The 24043-nt window shown below is 40.5% G+C and overlaps 1 protein-coding gene across 4 annotated transcripts in view; it reads left to right on the forward strand.

Annotated features, from left to right (window-relative positions):
• MTMR10 (myotubularin related protein 10) overlaps window positions 1–21400 on the forward strand; it is a 33739-nt gene extending 12339 nt beyond the window's left edge. For 2 of the 4 annotated variants that reach the window (XM_039723474.1, XM_039723473.1), the window contains 14 exons: window positions 1338–1474; window positions 2598–2670; window positions 3708–3850; window positions 10363–10453; window positions 12797–12971; window positions 13368–13455; window positions 13625–13713; window positions 14735–14865; window positions 14991–15060; window positions 15229–15299; window positions 16154–16323; window positions 17596–17766; window positions 18606–18788; window positions 19298–21400. In XM_039723474.1, the coding sequence (XP_039579408.1) occupies window positions 1338–1474; window positions 2598–2670; window positions 3708–3850; window positions 10363–10453; window positions 12797–12971; window positions 13368–13455; window positions 13625–13713; window positions 14735–14865; window positions 14991–15060; window positions 15229–15299; window positions 16154–16323; window positions 17596–17766; window positions 18606–18788; window positions 19298–19897 (2192 nt within the window). In that variant the 3' untranslated portion in view covers window positions 19898–21400. Of the gene's footprint in view, window positions 1–1337; window positions 1475–2597; window positions 2671–3707; window positions 3851–10360; window positions 10454–12796; window positions 12972–13367; window positions 13456–13624; window positions 13714–14734; window positions 14866–14990; window positions 15061–15228; window positions 15300–16153; window positions 16324–17595; window positions 17767–18605; window positions 18789–19297 lie in introns of those variants that run through there. The other 2 variants (XR_005629168.1, XM_039723475.1) reach the window with 2 other exon arrangements.
• Window positions 21401–24043: the final 2643 nt, after the last annotated feature.

Genomic DNA, 24043 nt, shown 5'->3' on the forward strand with positions numbered 1-24043 from the left:
TAGCTAAGGGGCTGGAGGGCCTGGAGACAGCAAAAGGTGCATTTCTCTCAAGTCTGGGACACTAAAGGCAGTCCTTTCAAGGTATGGTCACTTGGCTGCAGTGATAATCACCTGAGGAAGGATCTGCTCTGCAGCAGGAGCTAAGTGGGGAATTTATTCCAGGCTGTGGTTCTACTCCTTGGACATGCAGGAGCTGATTGCTGCCAGTACAGCTGTCTGAATTGCTGCTGTTTCCCTGCAAAGCATGACTGTGAGATGGCATTTCAGGCAACTGGGACTAAACGTGCCAAACGTGTTACGAGCAAATTAGGCTTCAGCAGTCTTTAGTCCTTGGTTTCTTCTAAGGAGAATCTCAGAGCCAATATGAAATTACACTTTTCTTGGAACACACTTGTACTCCCACACTATTTATGGTAGACAGCAGCAGCAGGAGGTGGTTGATCTGATGACAGAAGGGAAAGCTCTGTACAGGAATAAAAAGAATTACTAAGTGAGATTACTGAAGGAAGAGTTACTGTTTAGCTTTCAGAAATTTTGGCTGCGGAACTGAAAAGTATCATTTTGTGTAGTGATTCACTTTTTAAATGGTCCTCAGTCTCATTTGCCTATATGCTTTTTTATTTTATAGCTTATGCCAGACCAATTAGCATAATTTGTTTTTTCATCATTTGGATCTTCTGTTTTATGAAGGAAATCCAGAAAATGTCTCCTTCATTATACGGTCACAGTAAAAAGTTGGAAATGTGTTTGTGTTCTGTTTTTTGAAGTCACCTGAAAATGTCTTTATAAAGCAAAAATGTGATGTGACCTGATGATTTTGAATTCAGGAAGTTCATCAGATTCTCTGAGGTACTTAACAATAGCCAGCTAATTTCAGTTTTTAAAATAAATACTAGCTGAAGTGCAGAAATGTATGCATGTTTAAAGGACAATGTTGTTCAAACACGTGAACTTTTAATAGTGGAGACTTGCAGATCTTGATCTCTGGATCTAAGGGAAGTGGTATGTGGTTTTGTTGGGTTTGACAGTGGGTCGGGTTTCTTGTGGGGTTTCTTTTGGTTTTTGTTCTTCGAGATTTGTTTTGGTTTTAAGTTGGTTGTTTTTGTTGGTTTTGTGTTTTGTTTCATTTTAACTACTGCACAATATTGTCCATTTGGGAATGGTAATTTTCTCTTTTCCCTGGAGTGTTGTTAGTTAAACTCCGTGTTTACCCATTAGAGGTGGATAACTTGAAACTGGTAAAGAGTTAGGAGTTCCTTGGTACTACAGACTTAGAATTGTTGTACCTACAGGATTTATATAGGCTTCTCCTTTCCCCTCCCTTTCTTCTGTTTCAGGTGAAATTGTGGTGAATGAAGTAAATTTTGTAAGAAAGTGCATTGCAACAGACACGAGCCAGTATGATCTGTGGGGCAAGCTGGTTTGCACTAACTTCAAGATTTCCTTTATTACAGATGACCCAATGCCACTGCAGGTTGGTGATTGCTTACATGGCTACACCATGAATGTGAAAAGTGGAATTATTCACACAGTCAGGCTGTCTCATATCTGATATAAATGGATGCTTTCTAAGCAGGCTACGGGTTGAGGTTCCACTCTTCTGTTCTGAATGTGTTGCCGTTCCATCCATTCATATCAGGACAAGAGGAAGAAATTTGTACAGAAGTACATCCAGCTCCAATCACCTCCACGTATGGAGGCTTCCCCAGGAAGTGGTTTTACAAAAGACAAAGCAGGAATTATACACAGATGTGTTCCTCCCTGAAGGAGCTGTTTGCAAATGTCCCTTAGACTAGACAAGTGTCAGATCAGCAGAGCTCTCCACGTGGTGGAGTTTTATTGGTGTTACTGATGGAGGGCAAAGTCACCATGAAATCAGTATTCATTGTAGATGAAGCAACAAGAGAGGGGAGAAGAACTCTTCTGCTTTGTCACAGCAGAGCTCATGACATTCAAAATTATCAGTTTTTGAACAGCACAGCATACAACACTGGAAATCCAAGTAGTGAGCTGTGTGTTATTTTCATTAGAGTTTGCACTTCCATTTGGGGCTTTTAAAGGAAATGTTCCATCAATTAAAGATATGTATAGCTCTGAAAATAGATAGATGCTTATTCAATAATGGTTAGGAAGTTTGACCAGAGCTACTTCAAAAGATTAATTTTTGACATGAAGTAGTTGTCAAAATTTGTCCCTGAAAGTATAATTATTTTTTTCTTTCTGCTTACAAAAGCAATAATAATTGGAGATTTCTTATATTCATTTCTTATATTCCATATATCTATATATCTATATACATATATATATATATAATACTTCAAATTGTATTGGATTTCTAAGAGTAATTTTGGATACTAATTCAGTAAATTCAGTGCAAATAGGGAGGTTATTTTGCATATTCCACTGGGGTTTCTGAACTGCTGGGTGTGCAGTTCAGCAGCATCTAACCTCTAATTACTTGGGAATAGGCAAGGGTAGTACCTGTCAGAAAAGCCTAGGCATGCCTGATTTTTATCATAGTTTCTTCAAAGTTGTGCTGTATATCTGGTTGCAAACTGCAGAACTGCAATTAATGGCTGTGAGTTCATGTGTTTCAGAAATTCCATTATAAAAACCTCCTCCTTGGTGAGCACGATGTCCCACTCACATGCATTGAGCAGATTGTCACAGGTATGTCAAAAATAACTAAGTATACTGACAGGCTTTATTCTTATTCAGTACAAAACTGTTACCTCCCTGTTAAGTTCTGCAGAATTGTAAGACACTTGAGGTTTCATGTCATTAATCTTCCCTGATTTGAAGTATTTGGTTTGTTTAAAATTAGGATAAAAGCCTCAAATGCTGAATAAATCTTGAGGTGCCATGCAGGAGACTTAGTTGGGTCTTAATATTATAGACTTTATATTTGTAACTACCATACTGAATCAACAGGTGTTGTAGAAGAGACACGTTGCAGCAGTACAAAATTTTGTTAGCAACATTTTTACATTGTATCATCTGAATCTCTGCCACTGAAATACACTAAACTGTAAAAATAGGTTATATAGTTAGACATAGATGGGATTTCTGACAAGAGAAATGCTGTAGTTATTAATCCTCTCTAATTCTTAGCAAGTTAATAACTGGTGATCTCCAAAAATCTGCAAGTGGCAATCAGCATCTTGATCTGAAGAAATAAAATACTTCTTGTGGAGAACCAGGTTTTGATTAGTTGGATTCTATAGACTAACTTATTTGTTAAGAATGTTTTTCATCTTGTAATTGTAAAATTTCATAAAAGTGATAAATTTTCAAATTTTATTTATGGCATGGGCTGTTAAACACTTGATTTTCTGACTGTAGGTAATCTAAATTATTGGTTATAAGTTTTCAATGCCCAAAGTTGGTTGTGATCACTGTGAAAAGATTAATGTGTTTCTGAGGAAGAACACAATGAAGAAATGCTATTTTTTTTTACAACAATTAGGTGCTATTGATCTGTTATATTGTCTTGCACTGGCCCACATTTGTTGCTCCTTTTCTAAAACATGAGGTTTACTCTAAGTTTAGTGAAACATAAGCTTTTACTAACAGGAATCAACAGATTTTCTACCTGAATCAAAATGTGCCAATAAATAAAAACTTTCTGGCAGCAACATTACTGTATCTGTTTGAGCCAATGTTGTTTCCTTACAGAACACAGTCAAATAGGTTTCTCTTCTTTGCAGTGAATGACACCAAGAGGAAGCAGAAGGTCCTTGGTCCCAACCAAAAACTGAAATTTAATCCAACTGAATTAATAATTTATTGCAAAGACTTCCGTATTGTCAGATTTCGTTTTGATGAAGCAGGTCCTGAAAGTGCAAAAAAGGTATTGTCCCGTTATGAATTTCTGCCTTGCAGTCATTACATGTAGCAACAGCTGTGCTGATAAGAACATTTTGTTATATTATGTTTTAATAGAGAAGTGGGGGTAAGAATTGCAAATTATTCACATTTTGTTACAGGAGAATATCTAGACATTTGGAGTCAAATCTATTAGGAGAAAAAATTAATGTGATGTATTAACTGTTTAGTATCATATAAGATAAACCAGTATTTCTTGTCATATCTGTTGTACTTTTAAAAGTTACTAATTTATTAAATAAATCTTTTTAAGGACTGGAATCAGAATGTTGCGTTGCAGCTGTACAACAGATGTTTGCATTTTTATGGAAAATGTTTCAAGCTTTGATACGTTTTCTGAAAGTCATAAGCTTAATTTACCCAGGGGTTGAGTGTGCTGCATTATGGATATCCTTAATAGTGTCACACAGCAGGTTCTCCAGGGAGCTCTTGGAATCACCATTTGGTCCAATTTCCACGAACCTGGGCTCTTTCTCAACATTTTGCTCTCAAAGACCCGTACTCCCTGGGCAGGGGAGCTGCTGGGCTCTGTGCCTTGCTGGGGTTTCCCCGCTTGCCGGCCGGTGCCGGGGGGGCTGTGCGGTTCCTGCCGCCGCCCTTCCCTAAGGAGTGACCCGCTTTGCTCTCACAGCTTAGCAGTTCCCCTTCTCAGTAGGATCAGGTTTAGTTTAGCCCCGTAAGTCCCAAGGACCATCTGCCCAGGGATAAGTCTGTGTGCAGTCACTGAGCGAGAGCTGCTGAACCGGCTCAGCCCCTTCACCTCCCCGCCCTGCTCGGCCTTGCCCCTGTTCTGGCTGCCCCCTGCCTGCTGCCTGTGCTGGTTGGAGCCTTCCACGTTTGGCAGTCTTTCCGTAGTCATTCCTTTGCCCTGCTTCTCCAAAATCCCCCTGGAGCAGCCATCTCCTGCAATATCTTTACAGCAACTGTTTCTAATTGGCTGTCACAGCAAAGGAGAGTGATTAGCCCGGAGGAGGGGAGAATAAACTCAGCATCTCATTAACATTCTTTGTGCTACTTTTTCTTATGCAAGAATGAACAGTGAAACCATTTTATGAAGGCCTTTACATTAGGTATTTATAATTACACGCTCTTAGGTGATGTCTTCTGATAGGAAGAACAGCTAGGTCTAGAGAGCCAGAGCTTCTATGGTTATAGAGCTTGTGCTGGTGGTGACCAAAAGTGCAACAACTGCCATTTTCAAATGCCAGCCTGTGCTCAGTGGAGAGGAAGAAAACTTGTACAAATATCAGCTGTGTGGTTACTGTTGCAGTTTCGGTGCATCAGGTAGGTTACTGCAGCTTTGTGTGGGTGTAGCACAGAAGCCCTTTTACTGAAGGGAGATCAGGTTCAGCTAATCTAATCTAATGTTTCCATAATAACATTATTCTATTAGCATTAAAATATAAATGTATAGAACCATGAGATCCCTAGATCAGTTTTTCTGTATCAGGATTTTGCTTAAATTATTTTAGGATGCTGGTGAGCACATCTGGAGTGGTCTTACACATCATATTGAATGGAGTTGTTTTGTTCTTTCTAACATTTACATGGCATGCTGGCACCAGAGTATGGAAAGATTTTATCTGGTTTCTGTTCCTGCCCTTCAGGTAGTACATATTAGCAGGGTTGTCCTGGTGTTTAAAAACATAAGACAGTGGTCAGGCCTCCTTAAGGTTCACAAGGGCCTCTTTAATCTATATTTACATCCAACTGTTTGTACAAGAAAATTTTGGTAGCTATCTACTTGAAAATAACTCTGTGTGTGTAACTTTTGTAGGGAAGACTGAGACTTAGAGTGTACCTGAGTTCTGATGTGAGGGGAGGCCTGCTCTTGGGCTGAGGATGCACTGCTGTCCGACTGGGAGAGTGCCATAGGAGAGCACTGACCATGGAATTGGGGTTCTGGATGGGGGCCCTGCATGGCAATTCATGTTTCAAAACAAGCTTTAAATTTATAGAATAGTTAGAAGGACAACAGGTGCTAACTTCATGCAGTTAAGGAATCTGTTTGAAGCGTAGCTCCTTGCACGTACTGGAAATACTCAGCAGCATCCAGTGACATAAATTAGTGTTGGCAAAGAGAGTGTAATCTGTTCCTAAGGAAGTGTCTCTGTTTGCTGAACAGGGCATAAGGGAGAATAACTAATTAAGCTGCCTTACTAGAATAGAGATTATTCCAAGTCTCTCTTTGAGGATCTCCAAAAGATCCTCTTTCCAAGGATCTCTTTGGATGCTGTGAAAAGAAGGATCCAAGTTTGAAAGCAGGCTTCTGATGTGGACAAACTGACAGACTTGACTACGTGTAGACACATGGGTAACGTTGGCAGAACTTTCAGAGGCCTTTTTCTTTGCCTTTAAGCAGAAACATTGTGAGAACACATTCATTTATTTTCAGGTAAATTATTATAGAGAAGCTTAAAAATCAGTTCTGTTAGAAAAATACCCTCAGTACTTGTTGCAGCCAATACATGCTAATAAAATACTGTCTCAGCATTAGTCAGCCAGGTAAATATTTTCTTCCTCATTTTTATTAGTGGATATTTGGGAAACAAGCATTAAGGAAAAATAGAAGGAGTGGAAATTTGCAGTCACTGCTGTTTAGCAGTTTAATTTTGTTTTGTCTCTAAAATAAAGCAGGAGTCTCCAAAGGAAGGAAAGCCAGATGGGTGTGGGAGGAAGTGGAGGATGGGGAAGCAAGGGTAAGCAAGTTGGGGAAGTCTTAAGTTAGGCAGTGCAAAAAAAGAAGCATTTCACATTCCTTAGAGAAAAGGAATTATTTTGTTCCAAAAACGACAGCAAACAGTCAAACTGAAAACTCCTGCTATTTTTTAGGCACTGCAGTATTGGACATTAGGCTGAGAAAATAAAATGTATGAAAAGGTGAGGCTGTAGATCTTCTGACTGTTAGGTGATGGCCAGTGTGTTGCTTCACCGTGCACATGGATCTTGGCAGTGCCCCAGGATGGCACACACCCTGTGCCTCATATGTATGAGTATATCTCCATTTTCTCATCCCTTTGTCTTCTGCAACTCTCTCAGTTCTTTTCTCAGGAAGCTTTTTTGAATGAGTATGAGAGTTGTTTCAGAATCACATGCTCAGTCAAAACAGAAGGAAAATCTTTTATCTCAAATCTTGTTTCCTGTGCAATCAAAAGTAGCCTTTCCTACGTCATAACACTTGGGATGGAGGGGAACATTTTTTTCCCTAATTGTTATGAACAATAATATGAAACTTGTAAGAGTTTTGGACAAACGGTCCTGACCCTTTCTAATGTGTTCCTCCTGCCTCCCCAACTTTATTACCTTGTTCTAATTGTTTATACAGCTCACAAAATTGGTGCTGTTTCAAGGCACTGGGAATGCATAAGATACTGTCTTTGGAGGGGATGACGAAAATATTTTTTAGAAGTAAACTTACAGAACCAGAATGGTTTGGCTTAAAAGGTTTGGCTTAAAGCTCATCTCATTCCCCCCCCCTGCCATGGGCATGGACACCTTCCACTACACCAGGTTTTCAAAGCCCTGTTCTGGTCTTGAACACTTCAGGGATGGCATAGCCACTACTTCCCTGGGTAAAGGTAAAAGATGTTTTTTTAAATATAGATGAATTTTAAAAATTCTCCTAATGCTGAATGCTTATTTTCCCAATAGGTTTTCCAGCTCAGGAAAATGAGCAAAACCTGTTTGTGGGACTTGATGTAGTCCTGCTTGTGTGACTTCCTGCCACAGGTGTCTGCTTGGGATAGGAATTGAGTAGCAATGGAAAACAGTATTTTTCCAGAGTTCATAAGCCAGGTAGCCTGGCTTAAGGAAGGAGGGAAAATCCAGGACTGTGCTAACTTAGCACATCTGAAATGTTGTTGTTCACAACTCCTCTGCAAGAGCATTAGTAATACTTTGAAGCTCTTGCCCTTGGTAAAATTCCTGTTGAAGAGGAGGGTGTGCCCTGAAAGTATCATTTATTTTTCCCAGATAGAGGTTGAACAGGGGACACTGACACAGGGAAATGGCTTTTGTACTATGAAATAACTACAGCCATTGTGTTTACTGCTTTTAATAAATGAATTTTCCAACAAGCAGCCTATTCTCTTGTTATTTGTCTGAGCCTAAATATCTTCAGCTTTACACAATTGTAAATTGGCAAGAATACCAAACATTTTTGAGTTTGATATGAGAATGCTTCCTGTAAAACATGCTTGTCTTCCAATTTAGAGCGTTCTACTTATGGCCATAATCTGCTGAGATCTGTGGAATGTGCTTGTCTTCTGAATCTCTGAGACAATAAAGCTATTATAGGGATTTAGTGAGGAATAAACAGAAAATTAGTATGTCTTTAGTACTTGCTTAGTGTGTCTGTGAGTGGAATTTTTCTAAAATGTAAAAATAGAGACAGTAGCAGGATAAATCTATCACTTTTTAAAATAAGAGAAATAGACGTCCTGAGCCTGTGGGTGGACTGTTTCACCCATGCAATACATGGTGTGAGTTACATCTATTCCATGGAACACCCAGAGCATTTTCCAGCTCATGCTTTGTTTAAAAGCACAACTATGGCCTCATTTTTTGTGGGGAACTGGATCTGGATGGTTACTATCTCCTCCCCCCACCATTTTGTCCCTCTTCACAAAGCACACACATACTCCCTTTTTCAAATGTGGCAGGCAAATGACAGAGATTTCAGCTGCTGCCTGCCTATTTAAAAATAGGTTTTACTGTATTCCTGTTGTGTTATTTGGCAGCACAATGGAATTTTTTTCCTGCAGTTTGTCCTGAAGTCTTGAGAGTAGATTAGCATACTAAAAGGCTTTCAACTTTCACTCCAGAAATGAAGATGAGAAGTAGCTCTGCCAGAATCAGTTACTGTATGGAAGTCAAAATGTGCATATACACAGATTTCCATTTTGTTTCATTGTGAATGATAGGCAGAAGTAATCTGTTAAAAGTGGCCAAATATTGTTGAATAGCTGGCTTCTTCTGCTTTGGTTCATACACTGAAATCACAAGATTTAGTAAAATGTCCGTGGCTGCCAGTTATGCCATTAAACATTTTATCAAATCCTGGAAATGAGCTCGTAACTGTTCATTAGGAAAGTCTGCTCTACTGTTCTCCAGGAACACTTGTACTGCTTGGGTTTTTTGGGGAGTTGTCACCCCTGGAATGTTCTGTCCTCTATTTTCCTTTGCAGTTTCATTGTAGAACAGAAGGTGTGGGGAGAACAGTCAAAGAAACTGTTGTTCTAAGACTCCACTGGAATTTTTTTGTTGAGTGTTTGTGAAACAACATTTTCAGCTCAAGTTAGTCTACTGTCATTACTGGTTTTATTAATAATGAGGACTGTCCCCGTCAAAAGCCAAAGTATATAAAAATACAGTAAAGTTTCCATAACACCAGGGATGCTGCATACAAACAATAAAAATACAGCAACTTTCTCCATGCAGATCTCAGCATAACTGAGCTCTCAAGCTTTGTTCCCATTGCCCAGTGCTGCCAGCACTGCTACTCCTTCAGTTCTGTGGTGCAAATCTTTCTGTTATGTCTGTCACAATAAGGACACTTCCCTTCATAAACAGAAAACAATTTCTTGGATGCACAGGATATTTTTCAAAAATAATATTCAAAACTTCTGAACTCTGAATAAATTTTGTAAATGTGTTTCTAAATATGAAAAGTTGGGAAAAGTTGAAAGGAAGATAGAAAAAAAAGAAAAACAATTTAGGTGATAAGAATGTGGGCTTACACTGTGTCTTTGTCCCTGGTTAAAAGGTACAATTTAGTAAAATGCAGAAGCAAATATTGAGGGAAGAGGACAAAGTTAGATTCCATTCATGTCCTGAAATTTGAAGAATAATGGCACCAATCTCTATGTGATACTTTTTTCCTTCCTGAATTTGATTCTTCTAGACATAGGTTTTTTTTGTCAAATCTTTTGTATTTATTAGTGAATATCTATATTCAAAGAGAGAGAGACTAGAAGTGCTTGATGAAATTTTAAGTCTAGGAGCTAATCCTAAATCATGTTCTGCACTCTTAATTTTAATAATCTTAGGGAAAGAACTAATAAGGTTTTTTTAAAAGGAAGTTGCACATGAAAAACCTCCTGGCCCAACTGACAACTTTGTAACCAAAATATTTGTCAAATGCTGTTAAATACTGATACTGATTCAGGACATGCCTGAACTGTTAATTGTTTAAAATTGTCCTGGTAAAATTCCACTGTGTTGTTTCTGTGTTTTCCCCCTTTTCCCTAGGCACTGATTGCTGGCTGCTGTCAGAACAGTGCTGGGCTGGACCTTCTGAACTGACACTGCTGCTCTTAGGTTCTTCTGCTGGATTGATAAATACTCCTTTCATTAAAGAAAATTCAAAAGACTGATTTTTAGTTTTTTTCACAGCTCTGCGTATTTGACACTGTTACAATTAAGGGCAGTAATTTTTTGTCAATATCTAAGTAACAGTAAAAAATGTCTCTTTCCTAGGTGTGCCTTGCAATAGCTCATTATTCTCAGCCAACAGATCTTCAGCTTCTTTTTGCATTTGAGTATGTTGGGGAAATATATCATAATCCAGGTAAGGATGAAAATACTTGGATTGTGCTTTTTTCTGTTTTGTAATATGCATTTTTAGTAAGACTTCTGTCCAGAAGCAGTGGCAAAAAGCGTTTGAGGCTTTCTCCAAGGGTAACAAAATCGGCTTGTTCTGCACCCAGCCTCTTCCTTATGGTTATAAGTCATTCATTGGGATAGACATTAATGACCAAAATCCAAAGAAATGTCTTTCCTGTCTGAAACAAAGCCAAACTGTGGCAGCATGAATACTCCTATTTCTCAGTTCATGCTTCCATCCTCCTGTTGTATGTCTCTGTTGGTACTCTGGGTACCCAGTGAATGTCCCATCAGGCAGGCTTGCTCACCTGCCCTTCTTTTGGGAATAAGTTTCTCTTCTGGTGGTATTGCAGGAGGATTTGTGCAACATGGGACTCCATACCTTCTTTCCTAGAGGCTTACTAGGCAGTTCTTACCACTCAAAACCTCCACCACCCCTGCTGAGCTGGAGCACACCCTCTCTGCTCAAGGCCAATCTCCAAGTGAACCTTGTCAGTTAGGTAAGCCTGCAAAGATGCCTTTGGAACTTGATTTCTAGCGTAATGCTGTGCGGTCACTGCTGAGTGTTCCCCAGCTGAGAGCCAGCAGTTGTAGGGTGACAAGCCTCCCCACAGAGCGTGCTGCTGCTGCAGAGCTGTGCTACTGAGATCTGAACTCAGCAGCTGGCACTAGAAACCACTGATCTGCCTGTTACAAAACATGAGCCTTGTGGAATTACGAGATCAGGCCTTCAAATTGGCAAAACAATGCATGGTTTTCATCCAGGTGCCTCTATGACTGCCCTGTGCATGCACAAGAATAAGTGTGCATGTGATTATTATGTTGCACACACAATTACACATGGAATTTCTTACTTCATAAAGCATGGGCAATTATTAAGGTCCATGTATTTTCATGTTATAAAGTACTAGGGAGGAAGCCAATTGCAGATAAAATTGCAATAAAATGTTAGGCTGTCACAAAGTTGCCTTTACTCTCTCTTTAAAATACCATTTGCTGTATGGAAAAATACCTAGTGGAAGAATTATGTAAGGTGGGTAAAAATGTTCCTCTGGAGCAGCAGACCAGAATGGCAAAGGAGAGTTGTTCTGCCATGCTGCAGTTCCTAAAAGAATATGAAATTCTTTTGGGTTGTGTTGGATTGTTCTTCTTGTTGTGAACCCTGGTGTTTGTCCCGTAGATATCTGGCTTTGCTCTTGCAATTCCAGTGCTGTTTAATGACTCTCTCTCTCTGCTACTCCCAGTAAAGTAAAAGGTGAAATGCTGTCTTTGTGCTTCCTGGGGAACGTAAAAAGCCTGCATTGTTCTGGTGTATGTGTACATTGTTTTTTTCCCAGGCTATATTTGATAGTTATATATCCCACCATTAAACAGAAAAATTGACTTTTTTTTGTAATTATTGTATTTCTTTGTTTACCATATTTGAAGAACTACTTTGGTCTAATTTTAGTCCTGTTTTCTTCTGAAAATCATAAGTAGTCAAAGTGTCAGTGCAAGAATGAAGTTGAGAGATACAGAAAGCACACAGGTTATGGGATGTCAGCAGAGCTGTGACACTGTTCTGCTTCCTTTGGGCAGACTTTTGCTAAGGCTCAGAGCTTTCATGGGGGAGGTAACAGGGCTGAATTTCAGTCTCTTGCACTTCCATCTAAAAATGTACTTCAAGTGTCAAGAAACAAAATATAATTTCTTTTTGACACAGCTGACTGTCCCCTTGGCATCTAAAGAATGACCAGCAAAGGAGACCCTTCTGTATAATAACAGCCTCTCTAAGCTCCTGTCCCTAAACACTAAATTATAGGCCATCTTTTTGTGTAGATATAAATCTATATAGAAACCCCAGTATTTTAACCCATCCATTTCTTTTATTTGCTGTTAATACAGCAGTCATGTAAAGTTGCTGAAATTATATAAGTTTGGTTTTGCTTTCTTGACATGGTAGCTATTACTGTGTAGCCTATAAAGGGTTTGTGTTTTTAAAACCTTGCAAACTTTGGCATATTGAAGAAAGAAAGCCTGTGACTGGAGATGAAATTTGTTCCTGAGTATTAGTATGCCTTGGCTTCTATCAAGCAGCACAGCAGGCCAATTTTATGTTGCTTTTCTAATGAAATTGCAGGGAAAAAATAATTGACATCTTCATGTGTCATCAAGCTGCCATTAAATCACTGCTTTCTTATAATACAACAGTAGGTAATAGAGATAATACTAGTCCTGATGCTAATGGCTTATTTTTGTAATTAGGAAGGTGAAGAGTTTGATTTTTATTTATTTTTTTAATGGGCATTGATGACTTTCCTTTTCCTAGCAAAGAAGGTGAATGGCATAGACCCAGGAGGTGGTGGCGGTGGCATCAGCAGTGCCAGTGGTCAGCAGACTCCTCTGTTTGAAACTTACTCGGATTGGGATAGAGAAATCAAAAGGACAGGTGCATCTGAGTGGAGAGTGTGCTCAGTCAATGAAGGTTATATGATCTCCACTTGGTAAGTGCTTCTTGGGACACCAGCAGGAGGGGATTGGGCTGTCCTGTCCTGTGTGCCCCACAGCCTCTGTTGCAGCCAACTGTGCACTGCACTTCTTTATTGTGCTGCTCTCTGGAGAGGCCCCCAGAGAAAGGTGCTGCAAATCTTGTCCCTGAAGGAAATGTCATGTTTTGGCATCCATGGTTTTGGTGTTTCTGCACTTCCATGTGGGACTTCCATGCTGTTTCTCACCAGTGTCCTCAGGGCTGTGCTGGTGCTGTGGCTGAGCCCTCACACGGGACAGCAGCAGCCACGCCCAGGGGCTGATCTGGGACAGTGTCACAGCACTGCAGCAAGAGGGAAGATGGTAAAAAACACAGGGAAAAGTAACCTTTTTATCATGTTTTTTTCCACAAGCCTTCCAGAATATTTTGTGGTTCCATCTTCCTTAGCAGATCAAGACCTGAAGCTCTACTCCTACTCCTTCATTGGGAGGCGAATGCCTGTAAGTGTCCTCTTTGTTCTGGTACTGCTCCTGGTCATTGCACAGTATTCAACCTGGGGCTGTGCATGGCAATTAACAGAGTTCTGTGCATAGTATTAAGGAAAAAAATGTACAGAATAGCTCTAACCTGCACAATTTTGTTGTGTCTTGTGTTTTTTTCCCATGTTAGTTATGGTCCTGGAACCACCCTAATGGGAGTGCCCTTGTGAGAATGGCCAACATTAAAGATGTATTGCAGCAGCGAAGAATTGATCAGAGGTAAATGAGTCATTGTGTCAGTCTTCAGTCACAGGGTTAGGATAACACCAGTGGTGACTCTGACACAGCACTGGGTGGCAATGGAGGTGACCCTGTGTGACACCGCATTGTTGTAGTGTGGGAACTTTGGAGAGATTGTTCTCTGCATCTGATTCTGGCACAATTTTTATTGTGCCATTTTATTAAGGCCATGACTTCATTTGTGCCTTTTTATTCAAGGCCATTCCAGTTTCAAATACAGAATAACTTTTCAGGTTTTGAGGTATGTTTATTTTTTAGGGGGCTAATCATTCAGATGACAGAATTTATTTATAAAAGGATCAGATTTGCTATACTTACATTGGTGGAGATTTGCTTCCCTCCTTCAGCAAGACAGTAAAAAATCCCCTTCATTCGAGGCATTGGGAAATACAATTCAGTAGACTTTGTACCATAATGCACATGGTATTTCTGTGACATATTTGTCATGTGCTGTCCTTAATGAAAGACTGATGGCATTTAGTGCCTTGTGTAGGTAATTTACAAGCTTAGTGGGTTTTGTTCTTTGGTTTAATTTTTAGTGTGACTTTTTGTAGTAGTGCAAACATCTGCATTGTGTGTTAGGCTGGAGCTCTGAATTTTAGTTGAAACCCTGTCAGATTTCCTGACTTCATAAACTTTAAATACATTCTCTTCATTTAACATAGGTAAGTCTTACTAAAAATGATGGAAAACTAAAAACTGAATAGAGTTATTTAACTGTCAGTCAGCATCAGATTTCATTTCTCAAATGTGATATTTTAATGATCCATTAAAACATTTCCATTTTTTATGTTCAGTAATTAGCAGACACCAAAAATGTTTGAGTCACTAGCTTTATGGCAGGAGCAATGTATCTCCTGAATGTGAACCAGTAAACTTTTTTTAGAATGAGGTGCATGTTTTCTGTGGGTTTAATTGCTTGCAGTTAGACAGTGGCATATTTCTTGAAAGACTGTTTCTTTCCTCTCCAACAATAAACATGCTGATTCTTGTCCTGCAGGATTTGTAATGCCATAACTCGAAGCCATCCCCTGAGAAGTGACGTTTACAAATCTGACCTGGACAAGTGTCTCCCCAACATCCAGGAAATCCAGGCTGCACACAACAAACTCAAACAGCTCTGTGTCAATGGTATGCTGGGCTTTCCTTCTTTTATGGGGGTTGTTTTCCTGACATGCACTGAATTCCAGTCAGCCTGGCTGACAGGGACTGTTACTGGAAGTTGTTGTGCAATGTAATTACTGTCCCTGTTGCAGACCCTTTTGATGAAACCGAAGAGAAGTGGCTGTCCTCACTGGAAAACACCCGCTGGTTAGAGTACATTAGGTTGGTACCATTAATAAAATGATGTTCAATAGAATGTGCAAAAATTAGCAGTGCATCATTTGAAGGATTCTTTGTTTTAATACTTAGGTAAATATAGATAACCCAAATCTTCTTCTTGTAGAGTGTGAATTTCTGTTAACTGTTAAATCACTTTCTTTTCCTATCTAGAGCCTTTCTTAAGCATTCTGCTGAGCTTGTCTACATGATGGAGTGTAAGCACGTTTCTGTAGTTCTACAAGGTAATACAACACAGAGCATGCTGTAATTATTTGCATTACTGTGATAATGTAGATAAACAGATTTAGATAAAATCAACTGTAATCTTTATACATAAACCCCATGGATTCTGAATATCTCAGGCACTTGGGGAACTAGAAGGGAAAATAACTTTGTTATGTATCAGAACTGTAGTGTAGTCCTTAGCATCAAAGGAATATTTTGCTTTGAGTCTCTGTAGGTTTTGTTCTGATAATGATGACAGAATCAAAACCTTAGTGTGAACCTTTGTACTGTGTTAATTGGGCTAATAGTCCCTGCAGAAGCAATATCAGCGCAATTCAGAGGTTCTACAGACAAAATATTTCACTCGGTGCCCACTCCTTGTGTCTGTGCAAACAGGTATTTCAGAGGAAAAGACACTGAAAAACTTGCTCATATCTGTAATTCCTGTAGTTTTTACAAGACCTGTTCAGCTGGTATATCCCACTCTCCCCATGTAGTGGCCTTACAAAAATTACTTCAGGGTGGAAAAATGTTGAAAATTTCTGGCAGCATGAACACTCTCCTCCACAGCACACCTTGATTTCAGTACTAGGCAGTTGGGTAGGTATTTTGTTCTTGATGATTGCACTGGTGTGCTGGATACTGCAGGAACCCTTTCTATACTATGATTCTCAGTTTAAGAAAAAAGATGTGTGATTTTCTTCTAGTTTATTTGGCTTTTTAATTACGAGAACAATTAAAACTACTAAAAGTATATTTTAAAAGAAATTCTAATAAAAACATGAGACCTAGTTGCACTTTTTTCTCTTTGAAATTTAGTTCTGTACATGTGCATTTACCTTATGTATTCTGTACTTTCTGTTGCTTGCAGAGGAAGAGGGACGGGACCTGAGCTGTCTTGCTGCTTCTCTCATTCAAGTCATGCTGGATCCCTATTTTCGAACCATTGTTGGATTTCAAAGCCTAATACAGAAGGAATGGGTCATGGCAGGATATCAATTTTTAGATAGGTGTAACCACTTAAAGAGATCTGACAAAGAGGTAAAAATGAATTGTATTTGCATGTGATCACAGTATCTGCTTGGTATCGTCCTGAACATGTATTTGTACAGAAATCTAAAAGTAAAAATACGTTTTAATGCTCTCAAATCTCATTATAATAGTATCAGAGGAAGTAAGTTTTTTTTCCAGGGTAGAGATACTTTTTCTTTACTCTCTGTAGCTATGTGAGAATCAGTGAAATACCAGGTGCAGTCCAATGGGTTTTCATGTTGCTTCAGGGTTACACATGAAAGCATCTCACTGCTACAAGCACAGGCACATTTCCAATTGAAACCCAAGGAGGTGAGGAGTGGGGTTGGAGGGGGTGGTTTTGTTGTGTGTTTTACCAATCCCTGTTTCCATCCCTGTGGTGTTATCACTCAGCAGTGCTTTCAGAGCAGGCAGCTGCTGCAGAAGCCCTGCAGCTGCCGGAGTTGATATGGCTGCCAGGAGGTGGAAGGAGGGGAGCACAGGGCTCGGCTTCCAGCGCTGCCAGCTCTTGTTTGGCATCTTCATGGCAAAGGAGGGGCTGTTAACTGCAGGTGGAAGCATGGAGGACCCAGCTTAGGAACCTTTTGCAGAGACAGTGCCCAGAGTCACAGAACAGGAACATCCCCAGAGCATGGAACCTACAGATAAACCAAGGGCACTGAGCACCAAGCAGAGAAAATGCATGAAGGGATAAAGAAATGAGATGCCAAGAGGGAAATCATGAAAAGCAGCTATTTTGGCCCTAGGAAAGGATATATTGAAAAGTGAAAATGGGAAGGGGAAATATTTCTAAAGCTTTACATAAATGATAGTTTATACTTTTGCAATTCATGGGCTGCTATGGAAAAGAGATAGAAAATGTGGTGAGAAATTAGCATGGCTGAATCATAAGCTCTCCAGTCCTTGTTCTCCAAACAAGGAAGAAAATACATTGTAAAACCAAGGCCAAGTGGCAAGGAAGGCTCATACAAGCACTAATTTGGAAATTATGAGGGACATACAGATGGCGGAAAGGATTTTTGCAGCTGCATGAGTATGAGGGGAGCCCATTTTACACAGCATGGAAAGCTGTGCAAAGGTAGTGCTGAGAAAGAAGTGGCTAAACAGGAATATAGAGTGTCACACTTGCATAGAATCATGAAAAATGCAAGACTCCAAATAGTTTACCCTATGGTTGAGTAATGTACCAATGGTACAGCCAAATACCAAAACTGCAAAGAAATGGGTATGATTTGGGAAAAGCTTATGTTAAATCTGATCATTCCTTGTTTCTTTTGCCAGTCTCCTTTGTTCTTGATGTTCCTTGACTGCGTTTGGCAGCTGCTGGAACAATACCCAGCAGCCTTTGAGTTCTCTGAGGTGTACCTGACCATCCTGTACGACAGCGCACGCATCTCCTTGTTCGGCACCTTCCTCTTCAACTGCCCTCACCAGCGAGTCAAGGAAAGCACTGTGAGTAGGAGGGGCTGCACTGCTTGTCCAGCAGGAGACTGCAGCCTGCCCCCCTGGAAATAACAGCATCCCAGTTAAATGCTTCCTGTGTGTCCTTCCAATTGTCACACTCTGTTTGTGGCAAAACACTCAGGTCCCCAGGTGAATACAATCGTAATGACTTTCGGGTGGTCTGTGCAGAGACAGTGACTAACTAGTCAAGAAGAAAGTCTATTGAATTTATTTGTTGGTTTTTTCCTGAGGAAAATGTTGCTACTCTACATTGTTATTTGTACTCCTCTAGGAAACAAATCTGTATCTGGAACTCAGAAAGTAGAATGACAGGCAATAAATAGAATTTCACACTTCAGGCAAACCTGAAATCTCTTGACATAATTGTTTAAATAGTTGAAAAAGTTGGAGATGCTGCATAAAGTTCCAATAGTAATGCACAGTGGAGGCATTTAGAAAATTGAACACTTAAATTTGTTTTTGAAAACAAACTTATCAGAACTGTGTGTAGAATACATTTGATGGCTGATAAAAGTGAAACTTGCCTATTTCATTAAATATTTTCCCTTTAAAGTCAGAGGTAGCAACTTTACAAAGAAGTAGAGCATTGAGGGACTGTTGGTGAATTCTCAAAATACCAGTTTGGGTGTTAAGAGTAAGCCAACAAACAGTTTAATAGAATTGAAAAGTAACTGCACAAATGCAGACCAACTGTTTTCTTCAGCTGTCTTGCTGCTCTGTTGTGCTACCCTGCTCCTCTTTGCCCAATAGTTACACGCTGGTTTTAAGACTGATGAAGAAGCCCATTTTCTTTGATTTTAATCTGCCTGAATGTTTCCTACTTGCAGGAATTCGCTATAAGCAAAAATATTCAGCTGGGTGATGAGAAAGGCCTGAGGTTTCCATGTGTTTGGGACTGGTCTCTGCAGTTCACGAGCCGGGACCGGCTGCTGTTCCACAACCCGCTGTACATCGGGAAGAGCACGCCCAGCGTGCACAACGGGGCCCTCCGCACCTTCAAGCGCTCCAAGGTACCTGGGGGCTCTGAGGGGCTCTGCCTGTGCCTGAGGCTGTGCTCACACTCAGGGGTCCTGCTGGGGAGGCTGCAGGTGCCCTTGATTAGCAGTAGGACCCTTCATTATCTTGGCTTCCCAGCCTAAAGAAATTATTTTCTGTAGAAGTAGTGATGTAAATTGTTGAGCCTTGTGTTTTAGGATATTTTCTGATGTGGCTGAGTCACTGCCAACATTTTCATTATTTCACCTTTGGAAAAGTGATGACAGGCCACTTTTTCCCCTGGGGTTGTCAGTATTTTTGGTAAATACTGATTATAAGTCAATCATTTGTTGCTACAAAAAACCATATGTATTTCTTTTTAAAGGCCACAGTTTGCCCTGTGAGCCCTGCAGCAGTGACTCAGAAGCTCAGAACTATTTAAAGGTCACAGCATTTGTCTGGATGATGCACCCTGGCAGTTGAGGGTAATTTGCTGTTCCAATGAACGTAGAACTGGAAAATTACCAGTATTTATTTTCTGCAGAAAAACTACAGCTCCACATTGCGAGGTGTCCCTCCAGCAATAAAAAATGGAATCATCGGTGAGCAGGAGTTCCTTCCAAGAAGAAACTCTCTGATACTAAAATTGAAGCCGGAGTTTTTCCAGTCAGCAGAAGGGCAGAGCCACAGTATGGAGCAGTACTTCAGAGACTGGTTTGCAAAGCCCGTTGATTTGCACGGCGTCATTCTGCCCCATCTCTCTGGAACACAAATAAAACTGTGGAAACTCTGCTACTTCCGCTGGGTTCCCGAGGCCCAGATCAACCACGGGGGCTCCATCACTGCTTTCCACAGAGTTTCCCTGCTGGCAGACGAGGTGGACATGTTAAACCGCAGCCTGCGGCAGTACAAGAGCAACTCCTCCTTGCAAGGCCACTGCTCAGAACTGGATCAAAGCAGGATGTACTTCAGAGCAAATGGTTTAAATGACACCTCAGGTGCCCCAGACTTTCTGTCCTCCTCATTCCCATTTTCTCCTGTAGGGAACCTATGCAGACGGAGCATTTTGGGAACACCTTTAAGCAAATTTTTAAGTGGTGCCAAAATCTGGCTATCCACTGAGACGCTTGCAAATGAAGACTGAGGTGATGTGGAGGTTTAAAGGTTTGGTGAGAATACAGCATATCATTTTGTCTTTTCTAACTTAACACTGCTAAATGCGGCATTGAAAGCTGTAATAATTTTTATATACAAACATTACGTAAGATTTGCACAAATATTTAAAAGCAAGGCAAGTCATGCTTCAAATCGCACAATTTTGTCTTCAGTAGTTCTCATCTGCTGGGGCTTCTGCTCCCCAATTCCTCCTCTTCTTGGGGGTTTGGCTCATTACAATTGATAGAGCATTTCATTAGCTAATTGAAAGGCTTGGTGTGGTTGTTAGTGAGGGCTCTGCTTGAAATAATTTTGTTTTCCCAGATAGTGACTGGAGTGACCCTTTGATAAAACAGCTGGAAAGCCAAAGTAGTGCAGTGGAGATGAACTGACAGCTGAAATCTGGGAATGTACTATTTTATCAGACTGCCTCTTCAGGAGTAATACTTACTTGCATAGATACAAACATAATAATGTTCCATGACTGATCATCCTACATTGTGCTAATGCAGTGTATCCATGGAAGGGGTTGTTCCCTTTTCTTTCTGTCCCCAAAATGTGTTCATTAACAATTAGTCAGATTTGTGCTCTTTGTCATGAGCTTGACTTTAGACTGTAGAAATCCACATCAGGACAATGCACTGTTAACCTTAAAACATTTACTGTAGATATGGTATTGTAGTAGCTTTAGAAGTGCCTTTAATTGGGAGGAAACAGTAGCAGGATTACTCTAATGCAGCTGACCCCCCCCCCCCCAACTTTTTAAAACAGATTGTTGTGGCAAGTTCTTGTTCTATCCCCCACTTCCCCCTCTCTATTTTTGGAAGAGGCATCCAGAAGAAGCAGCAGGTGTTGCCTCTTGAAGGGTAAGTTGTTTGTAAGTCCCACAAGATCCTCACCTTTTTATAAGAGCATCTCAACTACTCAGCATTATATCCCTGCACAGATCCTGATCCCTGCCATCCCTCTCCTCATTTTTTTGCAGGATGAGTAGCTTATAGCAGAACTCACACCTGAGCCCTGCTGGGTTCCAGAAAGGACCACTGGCTCCTCATTGCCACTTCCACAAGGGGTGCAGGTGCTGCAGTCACTGGGAGCAGGGGCTGCAAGAAGAGCAGTGAGTGGTGCCTTCTTTTTGCAGACTGCACATCCATAGGGACAGTGCACTGAACAAGCACTGCCTGAGGGAATTGCATCCAACAGCCTCCTTCTGCTTAATGCAGCAGCCTCCTCATTGTTCTGAAACCTTTTAAATGATGCCTGTCCCTGAATACTGTGCCACAAAAGGACTCACAGGGAGAAAGGCAGGAGTGTGAAGAATTCCAGGAGGTTGGAGAAGTAGTGATGTGTCATTCTCATAGGCTCCTGTCAGCTGCCTTCTCTGAACAGCGAGGCTGTATTTTGTATTAAATTATTTCTGTATAAACACCAACACTGTTGAACTGACACTGAGCCTCTACCCAGGTATTGCCTCTACCCAGGTATTGCCTCTACCCAGGTATTGCCCACAGGCCTTATACAATGGACTCAGAGCTGTTCTGAGGAATTCCAGGAGGTTGGAGAAGTAGTGATGTGTCATTCTCATAGGCTCCTGTCAGCGAGGCTGTATTTTGTATTAAATGATTTCTGTATAAACACCAACACTGCTGAACTGACACTGAGCCTCTATCCAGGTATTGCCTCTACCCAGGTATTGCCTCACCAGTTTAGGGCACCACAGGCCTTATACAATGGACTCAGAGCTGTTCTCAGTTTTCTCAGTGGGGAAAAACGAAAGCTGCAGGATGGGAATGTGCACTGTATTCTAGTTTAAAAAAAGGGGAGGGGATAGGATTTGGAGATCTTTGTAAACCCAAACTGATCTTCAGCACAGCCTAAATCACCAAGTGGGGTTTGCTCCCAGGCTGTTCTCTGACCTCCAGGGCTGTGCTGTGCTTGCACTGCTGGGGTTGGAGAGGGAAGCAAGGCAGGGCCAATGCAAAGGTGAACAATGTCAGGGGAGGGGGCTTCCTTTTTTACCTTCCCAAACTTCCAAACCCTGTTCCTATGCAAAGAAGCTGTTGTGTGTGTGCTGTGCACAACGTGGGCAGGCACAGGCTGTTGTGACACAATGCCAGGCACTTCTGGGCAACTGTTTGTGAGGAAAAAACATGTATTCACCTCAATTGCCTAATTGTGCTGCAAGATGAGCTGAGCATGTTGAATGGTCCACAAACCAGTTGTGTTTATTTCCAAGCTTGCTGGAGTAATCATCTCACTTGTTCATTATTCAAATGTTTGTTTTAGTTTGCTTTTGCCATTCCTCTTTTCCCATTAGCTTACTGCTTTCCCTGGCCTGATACTTGACATAAAGACCTCAACCTGTGTGCTTAGTGTCTTTTGGTACCAATATTTTTTCCTTTAAAATTACAGTTAAAACTATAATGTCTTTTTTTTTCCTTAAAAGTATAACTTCTTTGGATTAAAGGTACCAAAAATGTGTAAATAAATTACTCCACAAAAGCAGCTGGTGGAATTAAATGTTTAGGCTAGTACCCTTTGGGGGAAAAATGGGTACTATATTTAAACAGAACTGTCTTTTATAGATTTCACACATTTTTACATTTCAGTTCTAAGATGTGTACAGATGCTGCAGAGGGACTTTGTATTTTATATATATAGCATGGGAGAGGGTTAAAAATAATATGCCTTTATAATAAACAAAACCTGTCGAAATATCTATTTGCCAAACAGACATAAAAAGAAATTTTTTACCATTCCAGAAAGGGAGTTAGGTAAGCAGAGGCTGAGGGGCACCTCCTGCAGAGAGGAAGGGAAGGGCTCCACCTTTCCCTAGACTTGAAGACAAGGTTCTGCTTCCTTGTGTGCATGGCCTTGCTGGGGAGTGTGAGCAGCTGCTGTGCCTGTGGATGCTGCTGCTTGCTCTGAGTTCAACAGCTCGACACTTTCTGATTCACTTTTGGACAGGTACCAAGTGCTGATTTTGAAATATTCTCCACTCTGCACAGTTGCCTTATCAAGTCAGTGGGGACTGTTCTGAATATCTTTAATAACTTTCAAAAGCAATTTTGGGGTGGGAGTATGTGTCTTACTTCTGTGTACAGAAACATGCAAGTGTGTGTATATATATATATATATATGTCTGTATATATATATATGTACACATATTTTCAAATTTTCATTTCTGTTCACCATTTAAAGCAAGATACTGTTAAATGCCATTTTTGTGTTGCAAGAGTAGAAAAGCTACCAAGCAGCTCATCCCTTTGTGTTTGTAGAAAATGTGCATTACTGCAGCTGTTCCTGGCTGAGTCATGACTTTGTACCACACAGGGGGAGCTCTGCAGCTGCTGCTGCAGCTGCTGAGCCCCAGTGCAGCAGCTGGGCTCAGTGCAGGGCTGGGCTGTGGTGGCACCTCAGCCTCCAGGCACTGAGAGCTCTGTGTGTGTCTGCCCAGGCCTGCATGTGTGCTTCATGGGCACCTGCCTGCAACACCACTCTGGTCAATTAACTGCCTTGTGTTTCAATGAAAATGTAGCAAGCTGGGCAAACCTTTTGGCTTATTCTCAGATGGAAATATATTAAAACCAAAAATTCTAACATGTATTTAAGCAAAGGACAAAATCTTAAATTTGCCTCTAACCAAGAGACAGAAATCTGTACCTCAAATTGCTCTAGGCAGTAGGTTTCTAATGCTGTTGCTGTGATGGTTTAGAGTTCACCATTTCAACTGAAACTAAAACCTTTGTGCCTGATAATGACTTACTGAGTAAAGTAGCAGTGGCAGGAAGATTATAAAATCCTGATGCTGAGTTGTGAATGTGAAGTAAATTAGAGTCAATAAAAGTTCGTACCTTTCCACAGTGAACTTCAGGTGGTTTTCTTTCCCTTCCCCTAACAAAAAAAATTGTGTGTGCGTGGTTTTTTCCAGGAATAGCATGGACACTGTGCTATAGAAAGATGATTAATAAAAATGATGTGCAAATTATCTTATTTCTTGTTATTTTCTATTATAGTGTCTGCAGTTTGCATGGTGATCAGAATTTCTCATAGCAGGGAACTTAGTATGAGAAGTAACAGTTCAGAGAAAATATGTTGGCTCTGTGTTAAAATTAAGAGAAACCCACGGGATTTT

Source organism: Passer montanus, unplaced genomic scaffold (genome assembly GCF_014805655.1).
Source record: "Passer montanus isolate IOZ18808 unplaced genomic scaffold, ASM1480565v1 scaffold5, whole genome shotgun sequence".
NCBI classification, from domain to species: domain Eukaryota; kingdom Metazoa; phylum Chordata; class Aves; order Passeriformes; family Passeridae; genus Passer; species Passer montanus.